Below are 25,090 nucleotides of genomic sequence, written 5' to 3'. Positions count from 1 at the left end.
ACAAGCTGAATAATTTCCTAAATTTCCAAGAGGTCTGTGGTCTATGCAAACACTTCTTGAACAAGATATTTCGCACAGACCACAGATCTCTTGGAAATTATCCAGCTTTTTGCTGCTTGTCTACTTCTGCTCACTTACTTGCCAGTCTTTAATAGTATTCATGGTTGTATTTCAGACTGGCAAGTAAATGAGCAGAAGTACCCCAGAACTCGATCTAAATTACTCGAAAGTGCAGCTCTAAGAATTTTTCCTGAACCACCACAGTATTTAAGTAAACCAACAAAATCTGTCTGAGAATTATTTCCTGATTTACTTAGGTTCTAATGAAAGAATATTGAATATTCTCATAAGAGAAAGGAGGGCTGGCTTGCAGAAAGTTTGACTAAAAGCTTTACAGACTATCTGAAAATATATATAATATTTATAGGAAGTGACAGGTCGTACCATACTGTAATAAATAAGTCATTATGTTTCTACAGGTTACCAATGGAGCGAATTACAAAAATTCAAACTAGTCTAAAGATCTACAGCTGTAAATTTTGACATCCCTACATAGTTAAACTGAAAATAAGTGAACCAAACCTATATTCAGTAATCTCATACCTTGTTCTCATATAACGATTTCTAATTATTGAATGTTGTTTTTCTGATTTAGAAACGTGGTGGTGAAACAGAGTAAAGTAAACTAAATACCAAAATCAGACACCACCACATAAAATCTTATCCTATCACAAAACGTTTAAAACATTTACACAAACTGAAGTTGTGTTCACACTGCGCATGTTTTCTTGCTTTGCGTAATTTTTTAAAATATTTCTTTAACTCTTGCTGCCACAGGTATAATACAACTTCAGGTCCCTCCATATAGAATAAGTTTCAACAGCCTGTACTCAAAAGCATATGAGCCACTTCGATGCCATTCTTTATAATGCTCTGCCAACATACATAAAGAGGTTAGATACAGAAACAGCTTTAGTTCAGATTTAAAATAATTTATTTTTGAGGAGTGTTCCTACAAACTAAATGAATATGTTAGCATATATAATTACTAGGCTCCCATTCGTTGTTGGGTTCTTTTGATTTGTTAACTGATGTTCTTCCCATGCTGTGTTTGTCTTTGCAAAGAATATTTCTGTTGTTGGTTTTCTATTTCCTCTGTCTCAGATGCAGTGTAATACATCTCCTATGAGAAGGGATCCGGAAATAGTCTAATTGTAATGGTTAAGGTGTTGTCAGTTTTGATGTGTTTGTGCATGATACTTTTTTAGCAGTGCTACATGATGTGCTCATGCGTTTTATTTTTTGAGGAATGCTTTAAATCGAATTTTCATGATTTATTTGCATCATTGACTGACTTATTACGTATTTTGTGCTTTTCTGTAGTGAACTGTAATTTGTTCAAATAATTCCCCTTTCGGTTAGCGCTTTTATTTTAAAAATTTCTTGTTTATTGATTTTCTCTTTGTGCATGTTGCAGTCACAATGTAGACGACGTATTTTGTGTTTGCCCTTCCTGTCATGTACTGAGCAAGAGGACTGAGGTTGATTCTCTGTCCAGCCACCCTCTCTTGCGTTTTCTATGGTTTCCCCTTGTTGCATGCCGTGGTGGTAGCTTCATAAGGCCATTGCCGATTTCCTGCCCTATCTTCACCTTATCCTATCCTATTTTGTTAATGTTTTATGTGTATATATAGTTTTTGTAATGTTTATGACATGTCCGATACTATTGTACTAAATGGGCTGTGGACGAATAAATAAACAAATTAAATGTTCCGCTTTTGTGTTTCATGATTTTCGACATTTGTTAAAAGTGCTTTTGTGTTTTAAAGTAATAGATATGAATGATACGTTCGTGTGTGCAGGCTTTAAATGCATGGTTGCATGTATTAGAAAGCGAAAAAGCTTTGTTTTTTTAATACGCAACTTGACGTCCATGCTGTGAGTCCTTCCGTCTATATGACATCTGCACCGTCTTGTAACACTGAAGGCTCTGGCTAGCGTAGAGTAGGTTACAGTTTTTTGCTATTTGTTCGCTGACGAAATTCATGCCATGTGTGTTGTCTGTGTATGAAAAAACCTACTACTATTACAGCTATAGCATTTGACGGTGCCCACGTGTACATGGGGCACCCAAAACCGGATTTCATAAACCGATTTCTCAATACCGCTTCTGAGTGGTCTTATAAACGCTTTAGAACTGAATCGGGAAATCAGCTTCTAGTTGCCGGATTTCCAATTCCACAGTAGGTTTTCGCTCCAATGTAAACGCAAGCGGTCTTCAAACGTGCTTGGGCTGTCAGGTTTCGCCTTGTTTTTAAAAAAACTTCGTATAATATGGCCGGAGTGGCTTTATGTGCAGTGAAGGAACTGAAGAGAAATTAGTGATTGCGCTGATTAACTTAGAAACTGTAACAGCTGTTTTCCAGGCGTCATATTTAACTGGGATAGCAAATCCGCTCCACACCATAACAAATAAACACGACAGCGAAAAACGATTTTCGAAATTTGGTTTTCGTCTTTCGGAAGATGGATTGCATGTAAACGTAGTGGGTGATGTTGCCTTCCGTTCCTTTGACGTCTAGTGAATCGTTGCTGTCAGGTGCTTTCCATGTCTTTGTCACTGAAGATGTTTGGTAAATTTGTCATATTTGCTAAAAGGGCGGTAAAATTTGGTTTGATGTATTATGTCATATGGTCGCTGTGATATGATTCTCTACGAAGGAAGATGTGTGATCCTGGAGGTGTTCTTTCGATACTGTGCGCTCATTTGAGTTTGTTGTTGAATATTCCTATAAAACCTGAACATTTCAAATCAGCAAAGTTCAATGAGAATAAGGATAATAATGTGAGTGAATTTAAGTGAGTTGATTGTTGTCGTCACGAATAACAGTTTAATTTGATTCAGGTTGTTACTTACTGGTATTTCACTTGGTTGACGAACACTTTACAGAAGGTATAACACACCGATCGGAAATATTCAAAACTTTTTTTTTTAAACTGAAACAGGAAGCGAGATGGTTCTCTGATACAGTTCAATGTTAATTCTTTATCATTTCTTTGTATACTACATTAGTACATAAGTCATTTGCAGACTTCTCACTCCAGTTCAGTATTCCAGTAGACGGTAAAACTGTCGTAATTTTTCACAAGCTAGCAAATGACAACAGCTCATAAACGCCTTTGTGCGTTACAAATAATGTATATGATCGAAGGTTATTCTTATATTCGTAGATAAACTGAATTGGATCTATTAATATTATCAAAACATAATGACAAATAATTATTTTGGGCAATAGGGTGACATTTTTAATTTGGTGTTCCCTCAGTAAGAGGATGGAGTCATCATTCCAGCTGGAAAGCGTCCATTGAATGTTTCAAGAACCTATGATGAGTATCCAAATCCAGTCGTAATTGCAACCATCTTCTGTGCAGAAGCAACCTACCAAAGTGCCTGTTTTTGTAAAAGCAGTTTCACCACTTCATAAGGTTAATGTTTGTTTCAGTTTTGTGTGCTTAGTGACAACTACTCCCCCTCATTCTGGTTAACAAAAGAACAAGGAAAAACCAGAGGGACAAGATGTGATGAGTAAGGTGGCTGGTCCTGGGAGCACCAGAATGATAGATGGTTTTTATTTCCATGCCAAACTGTAGTCTGATAAGGACTTCAAGGTATAGTACAGTTGGCTAAAGGAGATTCTTGATAGCTGGCAGCACTCTATCTATCTTTCATCTGTGAAGAGCTAATGGTTTGAGGTGAAAACATTAGTCACCTATAGAGCTGCAACAACACTTATTTATTGTCAAAGAGATATTTACAAAATTGTGTTAGATGATTGGATAAGGTAGACTTATGAACCAGCTGCTGTAAGTCCACAGTAACTGTCAGGGATCAACTTTTGCCAATTCTACTGTAGTAATGCTAGTTGACTGCAGCGCTTTTGATAATAAATGCAAAATAGACAGTCCATTTCATGTAGAGAATGTAAACATTGTTTTCATATAGGTTCTTACCAGCTTTTGTTCTGTCATCATTTTGATGTAGTCTTTTACCGGCTTCATTTCAGGGTCATACCCTCAATAGAAAATCTCCTTGCCTATGCAGGGTTTTGATAAAAGCCTAATGTTAGCACATTTTGTTATGTGTGCAACTGCAAAATTTCCATAAACATTAAATGGGTTTTATGAAATGAAGTGACAGTTGTCCCACTGATTTACATCATTGTGTAAGAGAAGGCCCACAATGTAAGGAATGTCATAAATACCTTGTAGTCTATAGGAAAGAAATTCTGGATGTTTGTAAGCCCTTCTTTATAAAGCATATGAATGAGATTGATACTGACTGGACGGGAGGAAAATGAAATGATACAAGCTAAGTCTCAGGGGTTTCCTGATGCTCGCTGCTACCGAAACCACTTGAATATGACCTCTTAAAGCTCTTTGTTTTCTGCTGTTTTTATTCTTTTTCTCAACAAACTTCCATCTTCATTTTTAACAACAGACACACAATTTAAAATTAAGGGCTTTTTTTCTGGAATTGTTGATGCTCTCGTGCCAAACATCTCTGCCGACCACTTATCACTTGTGCCTTTGTCTTACTGTTCAAGGACTTTAATTTTACCCGCCAACGATAAGACAGTGTGTTTTCTTTTATAAGACTTGTGTGGCACGGTAAATTAAAGCTGACACACAAAACAAAATAAGACACAGAATATGCAAGATATAGAAACAAATCAGTGTACCCATTAAGTCACAACACAGACTAATGTAGGCCGTACTGAATGATGGGCACCACAAACGCAACCATGTGCATAATGTACTTGTTGTTCACAGCAAGATTTTTTCTTTTAATACATGTGCTGTGGATTGGTTTTACGGTGGGAAGGAAACATTCAGTGTACTGTACACTGTAAGAACTATTTACGAAAACCAACAATTTTAGTCATACAGTACAAATTTTGTTTTCCTCAAAGCAAACTGGGTAATTGGTGATACAGAAAGTTTGAGTTCATATAATTGGAATTCGGTTGTACATACGTGGTGAGCGCAGTGTCCCAAGTTATTGCAACACCTACTTCCTTTCCTTTGCTGCAATCTCTCACCTCTGACTACCCTTGCTTCTCATCTTTTTCATGGTGGCAACTTTTGATGTCATCCTGGCTATTCCTTAGGTTCTGGTTTCCTTCCTTGCAATATTCTTTCATTCCTGGCAGTTTGTCTGAAGTAGTCCCCTTCTGCATTTGACCTTCATTTTGTACCCCCACTCCCACTTGGTGCCATTCCCCCTACCCGACCGAAGAAATGCCCATCCTCTTGGGCACCCGCTTGTGTTTAAACTCCCTCCTGGGACCCCTCTCCCTGGCATCTTGCTACCACAACTCAGCCACAGTTGCCCGTTCTCCTTTGGTTTTGGACCTTTAAAAAGTGTGCTCTCCTTATGTGCACTGCCCTACTCAGCCTATGAAAGAGAGAAGAAAAAGAAACATAAGTCCTAGGATAAGTTCTGCCCCCTCCCCCCCCCCCCCCCCAGTGCCTCCAGAGGTGTGACATTTCCCCTCAAAACCTGAGTCCCTGTTACTTATGGATGTGATCCTGTCATTGTTGGTGACGTATGGTGACCTTTCAGTGTGATTGGCTCCAGCCTGTTAGCTTCCCATTTGGATACCTGGTCTGTGATTATTCAATAGAACTGTAATAAATACTGTCACCTTCCAGAGTGTCAATCCCTTATTGCCTTTTACTTGGCAACTTGTGTCACTCTCCAGGAATCTCTTCCCACTGACGCTCACTCACCAAATCTTTGTGGGTTCCGTGCTTTCTGTCCGAACTGATTTGCCCCTTTGAGGGTGTCTTGTGGTGGCTGCACGTTGCTCTGTACAAATGTTGTTAGAGTACATGGATCCCTCTTTGTACCCCATTGGGAGTGGTTGCCATTTGGGTCCACTTGGATTCTGCCATCACAGTTTGCAGTCGCTATCTCCCTCCTGACAGACCATCTACATCTGCTACCCTGACTGCCCTTCTTCATCAGGACCCCCCCCCCCCCACCGCCCCCTCCCGTTCCTCCTCCTATCACCCTTTGTGGGGCAGTGCTTATGCGGATGGGGGTTCCTCATTGCCCAATTTCTTGCAGACCATAATCTGTGCCTTCTTAATGATGGTTCCCCTGCTTATTTTAGTGCTGCATGTGGCACTTTCCCTGCCATTAATCTTTCGCTCTCTCTTCCCCTCCCCTTCTTCCTTCCTTACATTAGGCGCCACGCTATGGCCTCTGTCATAGTAACCATTTCCCTTTGATTCTCTCTTTCCGTTCCCACCTACTGATGACCAGGTTACCCCACTGGGCTTTCCATCATGCTGATTGACCTCCCGGGTCATGTTTCCAACTTTTTGGTCATGTTGTAATGGGGAAGTCATCCGTAATCTGTCCGGTAAGATAATCTGTCCAGTCGGTATTGCAGTTTTCTGTTTGATGGGCCCTGTTCACCATCGGCCAATTTAGTGCCATTATTCATGATCATGCCTTGCAATCTAAAAAGGCACCTGTCCTCTGGTCTTGTTAACTTAAAACATCTTCCTGCCAAAGCCTGTTACTTAATCAGACAGAGAAAATGGATGTGTTGGGGATTATTTGTCTCCTCTCTAGGTTCTTCTGTGCATTTGTCACGCATGTGGGCTACACTCCTCACCCAGCCAAGTTGTCAGTGGCAGTCTTCAATTCTGGGCGTTGCCCTTCCAGATGGTCTTCGTACAGATCCGTCGGTTCCTGCAGGACACCTCATGACCCATTTTGTGATGGCATTGGAATAAGCCTCCTATTGAGCTGCCTTCCTCCTCTGGAAATAGTGGGTTGAACCTTTCCTGCTTATGTTTTATTCCTTGTCATGCGAATCCAAAAATGAAACTTGTACTGAATGGGAGCTTCTTCTGGCCCTATCTGCTTCGCACGATTCAGCTCCTGGCCCTAATTCCATCTATAATCAATTGATTCAACACCTCAGTCCTCAACAATGTCAATATCTCCTCCAGATGTATAACCATGTTTGGCTCCAAAGTATTTTCCCTCTCAATGGACGGACAGTATTGTGGTTCGTAACCTTAAACCTGACAAGGAACCATCATCCCTTGATATTTATATTCCTTTAATCTCGGTGCCTTTTATCTTCTTACCAGTGTTGACATTTGGATCCCTCCCCTTTTGATTTGGCAGTCCCAGCTCCTGTTTCCCTATCACTATCCACTTTCCCCTGCTCAACTTTCCCATTCTATTCTTTTTGCGGCTTCATGCCATTGCCTGCTGGTGGACAGGCTTACTTGTATCTGTTGGGCTCTGCCTCTCTTCTCTCTGCCATGACTTCCTTCACTCTTCCTTGTCTTCTTCCTCATGTTCTCTCCTGACAACCCCCCCACCCCCCTCCCCCCTTTGATTGGTTCCTCGGCCAAGGATTAAGATGAATTTCTTCCAGGGTCCGAAAGCTTCCATTGCTCCAATGGTGTTCCACTGTTTGTTCCAAACACCTTTACAGAAGTTTCAGGGTGCCATTGTGCTTTTACACTGTGGACTCTAAATCTGCTGATCATATTGAATATGCCTTCACATCTTCTGTTGGCACGGAACTCCATCTCTTGCCTGCCATGTATGGGGTGTTTACTGCGGAATTTATGGCTGTCTATAGGGCACCCTGTTTTGTTAAACGGTCCTCCGCCACTCGAGTTTTGTTACATGCTGACTCAAGAGGCTTTCAGGCTACTGCTCGGTTTTTGGTCCCTGCCATCCGTGACCTCACCAGTCTTCGTGATGCTGCTTGTTCAGTTGACTTCCTTTGGGTTCTTGGCCACATAGGTATCCCGGGTAATGAAATTGCTGATATCTGGATTGGAGGAGGAGGAGGGGGGGGGGTTATGGTTTTACATCAGATCCCTTTTTGCTCAGTCGTGGACTGACACTTAGGATGCTACCTTACCATTGGATAAACGTGGCGCCATCAAGGAGACTCCCATCGTGTGGCGTTCTTCCCTGTGCCTCTCCTGGCCAGAATCTGCCACCGTCTGCTGTCTCCGCATTGGCCATACTAGGTTGACCCATGGGTTTTTACTCTGCAGTGAGTGCCCCCCCCCCCCCCCCCCCGTCTCCTCCCTCCCATTTGTAGTGATCCATATTTTGCTGGACTGCCCCCACCTTTTTATCCTTCACACTAAATATGCCCACCCAACTTTCTTGTCTCGTGTGTGAGCGGACAACTCTCGCATGATTCCATCTGTCCTCTGTTTTCTTTGCCGAAAATAGTTTATACTCTCAGGTATAAGTCCTTGAATTTTCCTCAGGAATTTGAGTCCCTCAGTTAGTGTACCCATTGGTTATGGATGCCTTGGCTGTGCCTCCACACTAGCCAGGGTCTCCCCGCCTTTTCCCTACATTTTGTGTGGTCTGTTATGCTTTTTTGTTTCCCCTTTTCCTGAGTCGTCTTCCCCTGATGTTGTCCCCATTGTACTGTGATAATGCTGCGGTGTAGGTGTCGGGATGAGTCGGTGGCGGTACTGGTGCCCCAATTTGCATAGCATTTCTGGGGTTCCCCTGCTCTCCTCATTTCTACCCCGCTCCTGTTCTTACATCTTCCTGCAGCCCTGATTTCACTTTCCCTTCTTTGTTTGCATGTTATCCCTTCCCCTTGACTGGACTGTGCTTTTTGTGTTGTTCCTTCCTTGATTTCTGCCATCCTAGATCATGGGACCAACAACCGCGCTGTTTGGACCACTCGCCAAAATCAATCAACCATTCATTTTCCGAATTTTTCTGTAGTATACAGACTGATGAAGAAAACCTTACATAGCACCTAATGCATGCAGTGTTAAACATTGTGTGTGCACAATACCTGTGTAGGCTCCTATTTTTGCTTCAAAGCCAACACTGTACCCAGTCTGGCATGATGGGTTTGTTATGTATCCTTTTGGTTGAGCCCCCTGACAACACAGGGATCACACTGCTGAATGAGCTGCAAGCTCACCAAGCATGCCAAGGAGTAGCCGTCTTGGGATATCAGGAGTCCTGGTAATGTCCATCACGCCAGACTGCTTTTGCTGTAGCTGGGTGGCACCTGTGGGGAGAGCCCATGATAGAAGTAGGTCATAACAGGGTGGATCCCCTCAGGGGGTCCACAACTCTTTTGTGGATACGTGCGTAGCGAGCACGGGACCCCGAGCTAATGTGGCCCTCCTTCCTTTCCGGGCTGCATACCTTCCCTTTCCTCATCCTTCCCCCTCCCCATCTTGCCCCCCCCCCCCTCACCTTTGGCTCTTTCCTTCCCTTTCTCCCCCTTTTGGGAGTATGGTTTGTGCCTACGTCCGGAGACGGACGCTCTAAACTATTACAAATTCCTTGCTTTCTATACTTGCAAGTCTTCGTCCTTCCTCTGTCCTTCTCTTTTCCTTCCCGCTTCTCTCTGCACTTTTCTCCACTGCGGCGTTTGAGACCCCTCTTCTTTCCTTTCCCTTTCTCTTTTTTCCTCCCTGTGCGTGTCTGAAGGCCGACCCACGCACTTCCATGCATAGCCGGTGACGGGGTAACGCGTAATTCCCCGCCCCGGGTAGACAGGTAGGACACGTACGTACCCCCTGGTAACGGCCAGGCCCAGGGAGGGGTGAATACCTGAGCTGATACCTTCCGAAAGTGCCAATTGGTCCCTCCGTCCGTTTGTCGGGAGGTGTGAACAATCACCTAAGGCGGGAGTGCCCTCAGTGAGGGCCCCCACAAGGGAGGAGCGCGCCATCGGAGACGCTGGTAATCTTGGGGGATTCTTCCGCAATGGTTTCCTCACCTTCCACTATGTCTGCTCACAAACGTAAGTATACTGAGTCTCAGCCACAGACAGTTCTTCCATCGTTGCCACAGTTCCTTGTTGTTTCTCGGTCTGACGAAGGTCACGACTTCTCCACGGTCAACCCTTTCATTATTCAGAAAGGTGTCGACGCAATTGCAGGTCCTGTAAAGTCTTGTTCCAGATTACGGAATGGCACCCTGCTGTTAGAAACAGTCAGTGCCCTCCAGGCACAAAAATTGCTGTGTACTTCTCTGCTCCACACCTTCCCTGTCCGGGTGGAACCGCACCGTACCTTAAATTCCTCGCGTGGAGTCGTTTATACACGCTCCATCGATGGTTTGTCTGACGAAGAAATTCAGCACTACCTGTCTGACCAGGGCGTAACGGCTGTTCATAGAGTTATGAAAAGGGTTGACATGAACATCATTCCAACCCGCACTGTCTCCTTGACATTTGACAAAGTTCAACTCCCATCGAAAATCAAAGCAGGCTATGAGATAATTTCCGTTCACCCTTATGTCCCAAACCCTACACGTTGCTATCGGTGTCAGCGGTTCAATCACACCAGCCAGTCCTGTTCCAATCCGGCCAAATGTGTTACGTGTGGCAAGGATGCCCATGAGGGTGCTTGTCCACCTCCATCCCCTCGCTGAATCAACTGTATGGGTGACCACGCTGCTTCCTCTCGAGATTGCCCCGTTTTTAAGGACGAAAAGCTCATCCAGGAAATAAGAGTGAAGGAAAAGGTGTCGACCTTTGCTGCTCGAAAATTATTCGCCAGTCACAAGCCCACCGTGCCTCAGACAGGAAAATACAGCACTGTCCTTGCTTCTCCTCGGCCAACAAAGGAGGCGGCCACGCAGACTTGCGACCTCACCTTTAGTGCCACGGTCGTCAGAACGGCCAGCGCAAAGATCGCTCGTTCAACCTCACCACTTTCGCCTGCCCACTCTATGGCTCACCCTTGGTCGGGTTCTGCTAAATCTCGAGCCCAAAAGTCAGACGCCAAGTCTTCGAAAAAAGAGCATACTCGTGAAGAGTTTTTACATACCGCAACTTCACAACCATCGGTTCCTCCTTCATCTAAACATCATACTTCCAAGAAGGCTACAAAGAAACCCAGTTCCTCTCCTTCTCCGCCAAGGCATGTCCCATCTACAGCACCACCTGGCGGAAATCGCCCTCGGCCGTCTTCTGTGTCGCCGAGGCGCACTGTTGGTGGCTGGTCAACCGGCCGATCGCTGGTGGCAGGAGCTGCTCCTGACCAACCTATGGATCAGGAACTTCTGCCTTCGGCTGAATGCCATTCCATGCTGTCGGTCGCAAGCTCTGAGCAGTCGTTGAGTTGACAGCACCCTTGATCACATTCCTCCATTTTCTGTTCACCCTATGTCCATTATCCACTGGAATATCCGCGGCATTCGAGCCAGTCGGGATGAATTGTCGGTCCTCTTACGATCCTACTTGCCGGTCATCTTCTGTCTTCAGGAAACAAAGCTGCGTCCCCATGACCGCTTTGTTCTCCCTCATTTTCAGTCCGTCCGATATGACCTCCCCTCTGTTGAAGGCACTCCAGCCCATGGAGGACTCATGATTCTTCTCCATGATACTCTCCATTATCACCCAATCCCCTTAAACAGTTCCTTCCAAGCTGTCGCCGTCCGTCTTTCCCTTTCTGGATACACGTTCTCGCTTTGTACTGTATACATTCCATCATCCACACCAATGGCACGAGCTGATCTCCTTCATCTTCTTGGTCAGCTTCCACCCCCTATTTGCTGGTTGGGGACTTCAATGCCCACCACCCGCTTTGGGGATCTCCACATCCTTGTCCACGTGGCTCTCTATTGCTAGACGTCTTCCACCAAGCGAATCTAGTTTGCCTCAACACTGGGGTCCCCACATTTTTGTCTGCCTCCACGACAAATTTATCTCATTTGGACCTTGCGGTCGGTACTGTTCCGCTAGCTCGGCGCTTCGAATGGTTCGTCCTTGATGATACACACTCGAGTGACCACTTTCCATGTGTCCTTAGACTGCAGCCTCCACTGCCATATATGCCCTCGCGACGCTGGAAATTTGCCCAAGCCGATTGGACACTTTTTTCGTCTCTAGCGATATTCGATGACCGTCACTTTCCCAGCGTCGACGATGAGGTCACACATATTACCGACGTTATTCTTACAGCTGCGGAACGTTCAATACCACGCACCTCCGAATTGCCCCGGCGCCCCCCAGTTCCTTGGTGGAACGAGGCATGCCGTGACGCAATACGTGAGCGGCGACGTGCTCTTCGCATTTTCCGTCACCATTCTACTTTGGCCAACTGTATCAGCTATAAGCAGCTCCGTGCGCGATGCCGTCGTGTCATCTGCGATAGCAAGAAGGCAAGCTGGAAATTCTTTATTAGCTCATTTAATACCTTCACTCCCTCCTCGGAAGTTTGGAGTCGGCTTCGACGGTTCTCAGGCGCGCCTAGTTTCTCCCCGGTCTCTGGGCTCACTGTCGCGCATGATACCTTAGTGGACCCCGTCGCAATTTCTAACTCGTTGGGTCAGCACTTTGCTGAGATTTCGAGCTCTTCTAATTACCCGCCAGCGTTTCTCCCGAAGAAACGTGCAGCAGAAGTGCGACATCTTGCTTTCTCCTCTCAAAATCACGAAAGCTACAATACTGTTTTCTCCATGCGGGAACTCCAACATGCCCTCTCTTCTTCTCGCTCCTCCGCCCCAGGACCGGATGGTATCCATGTCCAAATGTTGCTGCATTTATCAACCCATAGTCTGCGTTACCTCCTTCGCCTTTATAATTGAATTTGGACCGACAGTACGTTTCCCAGACGGTGGCGGGAAGCTATTGTCGTTCCCGTTCCGAAACCTGGAAAGGACAAACATCTCCCCTCTAGCTATCGCCCCATTTCTCTCACGAGTAGTGTCTGTAAGGTTTTGGAGCGTATGGTGAATTACCGTTTAGCTTGGTGGCTGGAATCCCGCAGTCTTTTAACACCAGCCCAATGCGGATTTCGGAAGCATCGTTCTGCAGTTGACCATCTTGTTGCTCTCTCCACTTATATCATGAACAATTTTCTCCGGAAACGCCAAACGGTAGCAATATTTTTTGATCTGGAGAGAGCATACGATACCTGTTGGAGGACAGGCATCCTCCGCACACTGTTCTCTTGGGGCTTTCGAGGCCGGCTGCCCCTTTTTCTTCGCGAATTTATGGCAGAGCGCACTTTTCGGGTGCGGGTGAACACTACTCTCTCCCGTACTTTCTCCCAAGAAAACGGGGTACCCCAGGGATCCGTGCTGAGTGTTGTACTGTTTGCCATTGCCATAAATCCAATTATGGATTGTCTCCTTCCTGATGTCTCGGGCTCCCTCTTTGTGGACGATTTTGCGATCTACTACAGCTCTCAACGGACCAGCCTTCTTGAACGACGTCTTCAAGGATGTCTCGATCGCCTCCACTCGTGGAGCATCGAAACCGGCTTCCGTTTCTCACCCAGTAAGACCGTTTGTGTCAATTTTTGGCGACGTAAGGAGTTTCTTCCGCCCTCCTTACATCTAGGTCCTGTCAACCTTCCGTTTTCAGACGTCGCTAAATTCTTGGGTCTTATGTTTGACAGAAAACTGTGCTGGTCCTCCCACATTTCCTATCTTTCGGCTCGCTGTCTGCGATCGCTTAACACCCTCCGTGTCCTGAATGGTACCTCCTGGGGAGCGGACCGAGTGGTCCTTCTCCGCCTCTATCGCGCCTTAGTGCGCTCGAAATTGGATTCTGGAAGCATAGTCTACTCCTCTGCTCGGCCGTCTATTCTTCGGCGTCTCGACTCTATCCACCACCGTGGATTACGTTTAGTGTCTGGAGCTTTTTACACCAGCCCTGTGGAAAGCCTTTATGCTGAGACTGCTGAACCTCCGCTGTCCAATCGGCGAGCAGTCCTTCTGAGTCGTTATGCCAGCCATCTGTCTTCCATGCCTGCTAATCCAGCCCATGATATATTTTTCGACGCCTCCTTTGATGTAGGGTATGCAGGCCGCCCCTCCTCACTACTACCACCAGGAGTCCGCTTCCGTCAACTGCTCCATTCTCTTTCCTTCCGCTTTCCTAAAACCTTCTTGACAACTTGGGGTACAGCACCGCCTTGGTTCCGTCCCCGGATCTGCCTGCTCTGTGACCTTTGTCAATTTCCCAAGGATGGTACCCCTACACTTGTTTATCATCGGGCATTTGCTGCTCTATGTGCAGAAATGACGGACGCCACATTTATTTACACCGATGGCTCGAAAACATCGTTAGGTGTAGGGAGTGCCTATATTGTTGGCGACACCCCAAATCACTTTCGGCTTCCCGACCAGTGTTCGGCTTATACTGCGGAGCTTTACGCTGTTCTCCAGGCTGTCCACTACATCCGCCGCCATCAGCGGATACAGTACGTTATCTGCTCAGATTCTCTCAGCTCTCTCCTCAGTCTCCAAGCTCTTTACCCTGTGCACCCTCTGGTCCACCGGATTCAGGACTGTCTGCGCTTGCTCCACCTGGGGGGCGTCTCGGTGGCGTTCCTCTGGCTCCCGGGACACGCTGGTATCTGTGGGAATGAGGCGGCCGATATAGCGGCTAAGGCTGCAGTCTCTCTTCCTCGGCCAGCTATTCAGTCGCTTCCGTTCACCGATCTACGGAGCGGTTTATGTCGCAAAGTTGCTCATTTATGGCATGCGTATTGGTCAACACTTCCCCGTAATAAATTGCGGGAAGTGAAAGCCCTTCCTTGCGCTTGGACCTCTTCCTCCCGAACGCGTCGTCGGGAGAAGGTAATTTTAGCTAGACTCCGGATAGGGCGCTGTCTTTTTAGCCATCGACATCTTTTAAGCGGTGATCCTCCCCCACTCTGTCCCCACTGCTCTCAGCTGTGGACGGTAAGACACCTTTTAATTGAATGCCCCTATTTTAATCCGTTACGCTCCCGTCTACAGCTATCGCCTGATCTATCGTCGATTTTAGCAGATGACACGCGCTCAGCTGACCGCGTTCTCCAGTTTATTAGTGACAGTGAAATGACGTCAGTCATTTGAAGCTTTTTTTTGGGGACAACCACCCCCTTTCTGTAGTGGATTTTTAAGCATTCCTTCTACTTTTAGTTTCTCCAATTTTATGACTTTGTTCCCATTGCTGCTGGTTTTCAATTTCGGTTTTTTACCGTCTTAAGTCACGGGCTGGGCGCTAATGACCATAGAAGTTTTGCGCCCTAAAACCACAAACAAAAAACAGGGTGGATGTTTCGCACATGAAATGTCTTAAATTACAGTGAAACAATCTCCGTTCTGATCCAGCTGTTTCCTAAAATAGGAATAGAAATTGAAACATACGTAGTTACTAACCTACTGCTGTCCTTATCATAGCTACCCATGAGAAGAGGGACAAGCCAAATGCCTAAGAGTGCAACAATTTACCCAGTACTTAATATGTACTTGAACTGATGAGGATACTTTCACTGTGATAAAATCATTATTTTGTGTGGAAAATACTGAAGATACATTTGGAGAAGCTGAGTCATTGGGAAAAATGTGCAGTGGATCACTCTTGATAAAAGGCTTCTGTGCTGCACAGTCGACAGCTCTTCGGGTATGTGACTGTCTGGATGAAATACCAGTTAGCATTGCTCCACATAAGGCTCTCAATGTGGTCCAAGGAATCATCTTCCACTGAGACCTTACACTCCAAACAGGCGAAGAACTACTGGTTAATCTAGAGAGGAGAGGTATACCTCTTGTCTGATGCATCTGAAAAGGTCCCAAGGATAATAGAATAGACTTAGGCACCTTTGTTGTAGCCTTTGGAGCAAATGTCCTCCTATAAAAAGTCAGTCATGGTGTACAGGTGGGACATGAATCCTTACATCCATCCATGAGGAGTTTCCAAATTCTTGCACTGTGGTTGTATGTCATCCTACAGCACAGTGGACCCAAAATGTGGTGTCTGGGGATGATTATTCCATGAAGGTAGTCCTTGTGGACAACCACATTCGTGTGTCAACTGCACTGAAAGCCAGCCTCCATGTTCATCATTTTTCTCTGTCTTCTAGAAGGAACGAGAATACAAGAATAGAAATCTCTTGACTGTTATAGTCTTAGGTACATAAAATATACGTTGATATGACATCCGGTTAAGTGAAACTCTCAGCCATCACTCAACTATGTCAATTTTTTTCAAAACCAGTTCTCCCACCACCCTCCTCTGTTGTAGTTCCTTCGACACCAACCTTGGGAACTCCTTCACACAACCGGCATCCAGAGCATATGCCTTCTCCAGCATCTACTGGTGATAGGACCCCCTCTCAGGGCCCTTTCCCAAGAAACCCAAAGATAGGGGTCCAACACCTATCAACGACTGAAGACTCTGCGACTTGTCTCATCGTGGGGCTGTCCACACTTCATCCATTCCCATGCTTGTAGTGAATAGGCTCTCTCAAGAATCTTGGCCGTCAAAGGTAGAGGAGGGGGAGAAGAAGAAGAAGAATTATTGAGACAAAGTTGTTCTGGTGACTGCGGAGGTGCTAGATCCCTCCACACTCTGATTCTGAAGCAGTTCTCATTGACAACCCTCATGGTTGACAGTCAGTGATGATGGGGCGTGACTGGCTCTCCTGACCACTTCACACTTAACCTGGTCACTTGCGACATGATCATTCAGTGGAGCTGTAATGGATATTATCGCACCTGCTATAAGTACATCATCTTATTTCCTCCTCTTCTGCAATTTGTATTGCTTTACAAGAAACAAACTTCATTGATGACCATTTCCAAGTGCGCTCTGGTCTTTATGGGTTCTGTGTGAATCTGGCCTAAGAGGACATCTGGAGCAATCTATATGTTGATCTGGACTGATGTGTTGAGTGAGTGGATTCCTCTTCTTACCACATTGAAAGCAGTGGGAGTGAAAAAGACCTCAGCGGTTGCCTTTGGTAATGTTTACGTATCTCCAGTCAGACCACTGTCATACCTTAAGTTGACCACCTTAACCAAACAATGACACACCCTTCCCTTTCTCCTAATGATGCGTACCAACACCCGTGTGGAGGATTACCACACCATCTGGTAGGTGCCTTCTACTTGACTATCTTCTTACTGACCATAATCTGTGCCTCCTCAATGATGGCACCTACCCACTTCCGTGCCATCCACGAAACCTTTTCTGCTAATCTAATGATCTCTTCCCCCCAGTCTTGTGGCTCCGCTGCATGACCACTACATGGCATATGACAGTGACTACTTTTCGCTGATCCTGTTGCTTCCTTGCTGCTGCCAGATGGACCGATTACTGCTCTGGGTGCTTCTAAGAACTACGTGGCAATTAGATGCCTCTGCTAATTCCTTCACTCCATCTCTGTCAGATTGCATCGATGAGGAGGTGCAAGACATCTTCAGCATGATCATTCACGCTGCTGGAACTGCTGTTTCCCTTTCTACAGGTCCCCTTCACTACTGGCCAGTGCCACGGCGGACCAGACATTGCAGTAGGTGTTCAGGATCACATAAGAGCCCAATAATGTTACAAGCAATGTCCTTCACAGACCACCTTATCACTTTTAAGTGACTGTGTGCTAGGGCCTGCTACCTAATTAAACACAGTAAGAGTGAATGCTGGGAGGACTATGCCTCCTCCCTGGGAATGTACGCCTCTTCATCGGAGGTGTGGGCCAAACTCAGTCAACGATCCAAGTTTTGGCCTTCGGTGTAGTCTTCATACCAATTCATCGTTTCTTGCTGAACAACTTGTGACACATGTTGGGACAGCATTGGGACCACCAACTCTACTTCTTTGACCAGATCACTCTTTCATCCCTCTCATATTCTGTTTTAATTGCCTTTAGATGCAGTTTGTCTTCTTTCCTGCCGCAAGTTATTTTCTATTTTAGAGACAGCACTCTGTTGAATGGTGGCTGCTCTTTCATGCAAGTGTGCCCATAGGGTAGTTAGTAGTGGGATGGGGAGAAGGAGGTGGGCAGTAAGACCTGGGGTATGAGGTTTTATAATATTTTGGAAGTCAAATGGTAACTTATAAGGAGCCACAAGCAAGTTCCAATTGCGGCCCTGCTAAAAACCAGCATAATACTGACTTTTAAGTCATTTTCTTGAAAGGAAAGCACCTGACCGTACTGTATTTTTTTCCTTTCCCTAAGTGAATGGGGGGGAGGGGGGGATGGCACTGTCCCCGTTGCCCTCCTGGGGGTGGGCACCCTTGCTTTGACACCTTGACTACTGTGCTTTGACATCTGGGCTACTCTGGAGCAGGGGTGGGATGTCTGTGGGTAGGACAACTCCCGTTGTGCTCAGAGTCCCAGGGATGCCCACCTGCTGCCGTACCTGTTTCTCTCTTCTTTTTACCATTATGGGTGGTCCAGCTGACGTCCATTACATTTTTAATCTCCTCACTTTTACTGTTCTCAATCTGCCGACTAGAAGACATTCTCTTTCTCTGTTCTGTAACTGTGTTTGCCATTTGTTGGTCTGGTGGGGGGCAGATGTGGGACGGGGCTTTTTTTTTTTTTTGCCATTGGGTGAGCTGTGGGAGACCCCTGATCTGCTCTTACCTACGTACCGACCTAATCCATACAGTTTCCCATAAATTGTCTCTCAGCTTTGCCATCAGTATTGCCTTCAGTGCCTCCATTTTGCTGCTCCTCCATGCTTTCATCATTAGAACATGTTCTTCATGGAAACCACTAATCTGGATAATTTGGCCCTGGATAAAGTGGCTGATGGCCTTGCTGTTAAGTCCTGAACCCCCAACCAACAGTTGTCATCTGCAGCTGTCTGGTAGCCAACAGCTGATGTAGCAGAGTGTTATGACTATCGTACACATGATAGAAGCTGTGACCAAACTCTTGCTCTGATTGGTTGTTGCTCTGGTAGCTATTCTATAAACAACTGACAGTCACTTTGTTGATCCTATCCAGGAATACATTGTTTATTCTGTGACTATAGTCACAATAGATTTGACATAAGTATATGATTCATTGGTGCAAAACATTCTTTCTGCTGCTTTCTCATTGGGTGTATACAACCAGCTGCACATGCACCCTTGTATTCTCTTCACAACTCTCTTCCTGTGTAATTGACATTGGTCCGCAGAACTTTTAAAGGCACTGCCCACACATTAGCAAAAACAGTTGTGTGTACTGGGAGACTTTTAAGAAATGAAATATCAGAGAGAAGTAATAAACTCGGCCCACACTTAAACTAAAATCGATGTTGGTGCTTCAACGAAATTTAGAATATGTAGCATTTTTTCTAGAACTAACAAGATCATTTGTTTTTGCAATGAGTGATTTGAGATGTTTGGTTGTGGCTTCCTAGACTAATACCATAATGTTGGAAACTGCAGGTTTCCTTTAAACACCTTAAGAGTGCATTACACATGAGAATTTTGGGGGGGGGGGGGGGGTTGAGGAAATCAGGTCTTTATTTCACTTCATGAGAAAGATATGTGACTGTCAATGACTGCACTTTTAATTCACATACCGTTTGAAACAATACAAATGGCAGAACTTCAGGTTTCGTGTTTGTTTCTGCTGCCATAAAATGGGATCTGCCTCTTGTAATAATATTTTTATTGTGTGCCATGGCATTTGATACGTGTGCCTCAAAATGGCAAACTGAATTGCTTTCACCACTAATAAATGTATTGATGGCAGTGAGCAGTGTTTGTGGTTTTTGTTGTTGTTGTGGTCTTCAGTCCAGAGACTGGTTTGATGCAGCTCTCCATGCTATCATTTGCAAGCTTCTTCATCTCTAAGTAACTACTGCAGCCTACATCCTTCTGAACCTGCTTAGTGTATTCATCTCTTGGTCTCCCTCTATGATTTTTACCCTCTGCGCTGCCCTCCAATTCTAAATTAGTGATCCCTTGATGCCTCAGAACATGTCCTACCAAGGGTTAAATGAAAAGTAATGCCTCCACCTTTGTTAATTGGGTTTGGATGGGAATATTTTAATAAGTCAAATGCAGAAATAATCCTTAGAATGTGATCTTTAATTACCAATATTCTCTTTTCCACATAATCACCAGCGAATGGGATACATTCCTGCCAACGATGAACAAGCTTTCTGAAGCTGTTACAGAAGAAGTCGACACTCTGATTCCGCAACCACAGTCTCAGTTCTCTCATAATGGTGTACCCACTTTTCGTCTCCTGTCACAATTGAATGGAAAATGGTGTCACCTTTATTCTCATAAGGCGAGAAGAGTTCCTGGCATATTTCAAGTCTGTGCGGTTTCATTTCAGGAGTCAGCATCCGGGGTACCCATCGTGCTGCACAGATCTTGCGATAGCCAAGCAAAGCAATAATATGAGCCACATGTTCTTGTGAAATGCCAATTGTGCTTGCAGTTTCTTTCTTTCAATCTGTCAACATTTTCTTTGTGAAACTTGGTGGTTGTGGTCAAGGGATGTCCAACTCTGTTTGTCATGCAGGTCAGATGTTCCCGCCTCAACGTCTTTAAACTTACTCGCCCAATGACGCACAGTTCTCACATCCATACTTTACACCGTAACAACACAACCGTTCAATGCTAAGACTTCCTGCCAACTGGAGCTGTAGAGAAGAGGCTACAGAACAAGCTAGTACCTGCTGCATACCAGTGCTGCCAACTGTTGAAGAGTTACGAAGGTGGAGCCATTACTTTTCAGTCAAGTTGTGCCACAAATTTATCTTCTCTCCAATTCTATTCATTAATTCCTGTGTGGGCAAAGATCGAACATATTTTCGGGTACCAGGCCCCAACAGCTGTCCCCAGTGTTACCACAAATGGCGAGTTATGTACCGACGCAAACGCGATTGCCGAGCACTTTGCTCGAGCCTCTGTGTCGGAGAATTACCCCCCAGCCTTTCACACACTCAAACGATGGCTGGAAGGGAACATCCTCTCATTCACTACACATTGCAGTGAATCCTATAACGCCCCATTTACAGGGTGGGAGTTCCTCAGTGCCCTTGCCCATTGCCCCGACACAGCTCATGGGCCTGATCGCATCCACAGCCAGATGATTAAACATCTCTCATCTGACTGGCTGGAACAGTGAAGGGGGAGGCGTGTTTATAGCGATAAGAAGTGCAATAGTATCGAAGGAAATTGACGGAGATCCGAAATGTGAAATGATTTGGGTGAAGGTCACGGTTAAAGCAGGCTCAGACATGGTAATTGGATGTCTCTATAGGCCCCCTGGCTCAGCAGCTGTTGTGGCTGAGCACCTGAAGGATAATTTGGAAAATATTTCGAGTAGATTTCCCCACCATGTTATAGTTCTGGGTGGAGATTTTAATTTGCCGGATATAGACTGGGAGACTGAAACGTTCATAACGGGTGGCAGGGACAAAGAATCCAGTGAAAATTTTTTAAGTGCTTTATCTGAAAACTACCTTGAGCAGTTAAACAGAGAACCGACTCGTGGCGATAACATATTAGACCTTCTGGTGACAAACAGACCCGAACTATTTGAAAAAGTTAACACAGAACAGGGAATCAGCGATCATAAAGCGGTTACGGCATCGATGATTTCAGCCGTAAATAGGAATATTAAAAAGCGTAGGAAGATTTTACTGTTTAGAAAAAGTGACAAAAAGCAGATTTCAGAGTACCTGTTGGCTCAACACAAAAGTTTTGTCTCAAGTATAGATAGTGTTGAGGATCAGTGGACAAAGTTCAAAACCATCGTACAGTATGCATTAGATGAGTATGTGCCAAGCAAGATCGTAAGAGATGGAAAAGAGCCACCGTGGTACAACAACCGAGTTAGAAAACTGCTGCGGAAGCAAAGGGAACTTCACAGCAAACATAAACATAGCCAAAGCCTTGCAGACAAAAAAAATTACGCGAAGCGAAATGTAGTGTGAGGAGGGCTATGCGAGAGGCGTTCAATGAATTCGAAAGTAAAGTTCTATGTACTGACTTGGCAGAAAATCCTAAGAAATTTTGGTCTTATGTCAAAGCGGTAGGTGGATCAAAACAAAATGTCCAGACACTCTGTGACCAAAATGGTACTGAAACAGAGGATGACAGACTAAAGGCCGAAATACTAAATGTCTTTTTCCAAAGTTGTTTCACAGAGGAAGATCGCACTGTAGTTCCTTCTCTAGATTGTCGCACAGATGACAAAATGATAGTTATCGAAATAGACGACAGAGGGGATAGAGAAACAATTAAAATTGCTCAAAAGAGGAAAGGCCTCTGGACCTGATGGGGTACCAGTTCAATTTTACACAGAGTACGCGAATGAACTTGCCCCCCTTCTTGCAGCGGTGTACCGTAGGTCCCTAGAAGAGCGTAGCATTCCAAAGGATTGGAAAAGGGCACAGGTCATCCCCGTTTTCAAGAAGGGACGTCGAGCGGATGTGCAGAACTATAGACCTATATCTCTAACGTCGATCAGTTGTAGAATTTTGGAACACGTATTGTGTTAGAGTATAATGACTTTTATGGAGACTAGAAATCTACTCTGTAGGAATCAGCATGGGTTTCGAAAAAGACGGTCATGTGAAACCCAGCTCGCGCTATTCGTCCACGAGACTCAGAGGGCCATAGACACGGGTTCCCAGGTAGATGCCGTGTTTCTTGACTTCCGCAAGGCGTTCGATACAGTTTCCCACAGTCGTTTAATGAACAAAGTAAGAGCATATGGACTATCAGACCAATTGTGTGATTGGATTGAGGAGTTCCTAGATAACAGGACGCAGCATGTCATTTTCAATGGAGAGAAGTCTTCCGAGTGATTTCAGGTGTGCCGCAGGGGAGTGTCATAGGACCGTTGCTATTCACAATATACATAAATGACCTGGTGGATGACATCGGAAGTTCACTGAGGCTTTTTGCAGATGATGCTGTGGTGTATCGAGAGGTTGTAACAATGGAAAATTGTACTGAAATGCAGGAGGATCTGCAGCGAATTGACGCATGGTGCAGGGAATGGCAATTGAATCTCAATGTAGACAAGTGTAATGTGCTGCGAATACACAGAAAGATAGATCCTTTATCATTTAGCTACAAAATAGCAGGTCAGCAACTGGAAGCAGTTAATACCATAAATTATCTGGGAGTACGCATTAGGAGTGATTTAAAATGGAATTATCATATAATGTTGATCGTCGGTAAAGCAGATGCCAGACTGAGATTCATTGGAAGAATCCTAAGGAAATGCAATCCGAAAACAAAGGAAGTAGGTTACAGTACGCTTGTTCGCCCACTGCTTGAATACTGCTCAGCAGTGTGGGATCCGTACCAGATAGGATTGATAGAAGATATAGAGAAGATCCAACGGAGAGCAGCGCGCTTCGTTACAGGATCATTTAGTAATCGCGAAAGCGTTACGGAGATGATAGAGAAACTCCAGTGGAAGACTCTACAGGAGAGACGCTCAGTAGCTCGGTACGGGCTTTTGTCAAAGTTTCGAGAACATACCTTCACCGAAGAGTCAAGCAGTATATTGCTCCCTCCTACGTATATCTCGCGAAGAGACCATGAGGATAAAATCAGAGAGATTAGAGCCCACACAGAGGCATACCGACAATCCTTCTTTCCACGAACAATACGAGACTGGAACAGAAGGGAGAACCGATAGAGGTACTCAAGGTACCCTCCACCACACACCGTCAGGTGGATTGCGGAGTATGGATGTGGATGTAGATGTAGATGATTACAAGCGACATCTTCTCGTTATCTTCAACCGGCTCTGGTGCGATGGTGTCTTTCCATCACAATGGCAGGAGAGCACCATCATTCCAGTGCTCAAACCCAGTAAAAACCTGCTTGATGCGGATAGCTATATGCCCATCAGCCTCACCAATGTTCTTTGTAAGCTGATGAAACTTTGGTATGTCGGAGGTTGGGTTCGCTCCTGGAATCACGTGGCTTGCTGGCTCCATGTCAGAGCAGCTTCTGCCAGGATTGTTCCACCACTAATAATCTTGTGTCCATCGAGTCTGCCATCCGAACAGCCTTTTCCAGATGGCAACACCTGATTGCCGTCTTTTTCGACTTACGTAAGGCATACGACACAACTTGGTAACATCATATCCTTCCCACATTGTATGAGTGGGGTGTCCCGGGACCACTCCCAATTTTCATCCAAAACTTACTGTCGCTCTGTACTTTCTGAGTCCAAGTTGGTGACTCCCATAGTTCCATCCATATCCAGGAGAACGGAGTCCCGCAGGGGTCTGTATTGAGTGTCTCTCTATTTTTAGTGGCCATTAACGGTCTAGCAGCAGTTGTCGGGCCCTCGGTTTCACCTTCTCTGTATGCAGACGACTTCTGCATTTCGTACTGCTACTCCAATACTATTGTTGCTGAGTGGCGCGTCCAGGCAGCCATCCACAAAGCGCAGTCATGTGCTCTAGCCCACGGCTTCCAGTTTTCAGCTGCAAAGTCATGTGTCATGCTCTTCTGTCGGCATCGTATCATTCATCCGGAACCCACACTTTACCTTAATGATGATCCACTCACTGTAGTGGAGACATATCAATTCCTAGGACTGGTTTTCGACGCTCGATTGATGTGGCTCCGTCATCTTCATCAGCTTAAGCAGAAGTGCTGGCAGCACCTCAATGCCCTCTGTTGCCTGAGCAACACTAATTGGGGTGCAGATCACTGTACGCTGCTGCAGCTCTACAGAGCCCTTGTCCAATCCCGAATTGACTATGGGAGTGTGGTTTATGGTTCGGCAGCGCCTACAGCATTGCATTTACTCGACCCTGTGCATCACTGTGGGGTTCGATTAGTGACAGGAGCTTTTACGACGAGTCTGGTGTGCAGCGTACTGGTGGAGGCTGGTGTCCCTCCACTGCAGATCAGACGTGCACAACTGCTTGCCAGTTAAGCAGCACGCATTGATAGTTCCCCTGAGCATCCAAATTACCGTCTCCTTTTCCCGTCCGTGGCAGTCCATCTCCCGCATTGGCGGTCCAGATCGAGGCTAACGATTGGGGTTCGCGTGTGATCCCTTCTCTCCAAACTGGAGTCCTTCCCTTTACCACCTCTACTTGCAGTCCATTCACGTACTCCTCTATCGTGTACACTTCGGCCGCAGCTTCATCTGGACCTTTTGTATGGCCCTACGGACTCCGTTATTCCCGCCGCTCTCCACTGTCACTTCCTCTCAATTCTTGACATGTTCTTGGGCTCTGAAGTGGTTTACACCGACGGCTCAATGACTGATGATCACGTAGGCTTCGCATATGTTCATGGAGGACATATTGAGCAGCACTCCTTGCCAGTTG

General features: G+C 45.5%; 1 protein-coding gene across 3 annotated transcripts in view; it reads left to right on the top strand.

Moving 5' to 3' along the window:
* Positions 1 to 2,652: 2,652 nt before the first annotated feature.
* Positions 2,653 to 25,090, top strand: part of LOC126188272 (tubulin epsilon and delta complex protein 1-like) — a 110,673-nt gene continuing 88,235 nt past the window's right edge. For 2 of the 3 annotated variants that reach the window (XM_049929852.1, XM_049929851.1), the window contains exon 1: positions 2,653 to 2,845. In XM_049929852.1, the coding sequence (XP_049785809.1) occupies positions 2,726 to 2,845 (120 nt within the window). In that variant the 5' untranslated portion in view covers positions 2,653 to 2,725. The remainder of the gene's footprint in view (positions 2,846 to 25,090) is intronic. The other variant, XM_049929854.1, reaches the window with a different exon arrangement.

Source organism: Schistocerca cancellata, chromosome 5 (genome assembly GCF_023864275.1).
Source record: "Schistocerca cancellata isolate TAMUIC-IGC-003103 chromosome 5, iqSchCanc2.1, whole genome shotgun sequence".
Classification (NCBI taxonomy): domain Eukaryota; kingdom Metazoa; phylum Arthropoda; class Insecta; order Orthoptera; family Acrididae; genus Schistocerca; species Schistocerca cancellata.
Note: the sequence above shows the minus strand (reverse complement) of the source record. Positions and strands in the feature narration are given on the sequence as shown.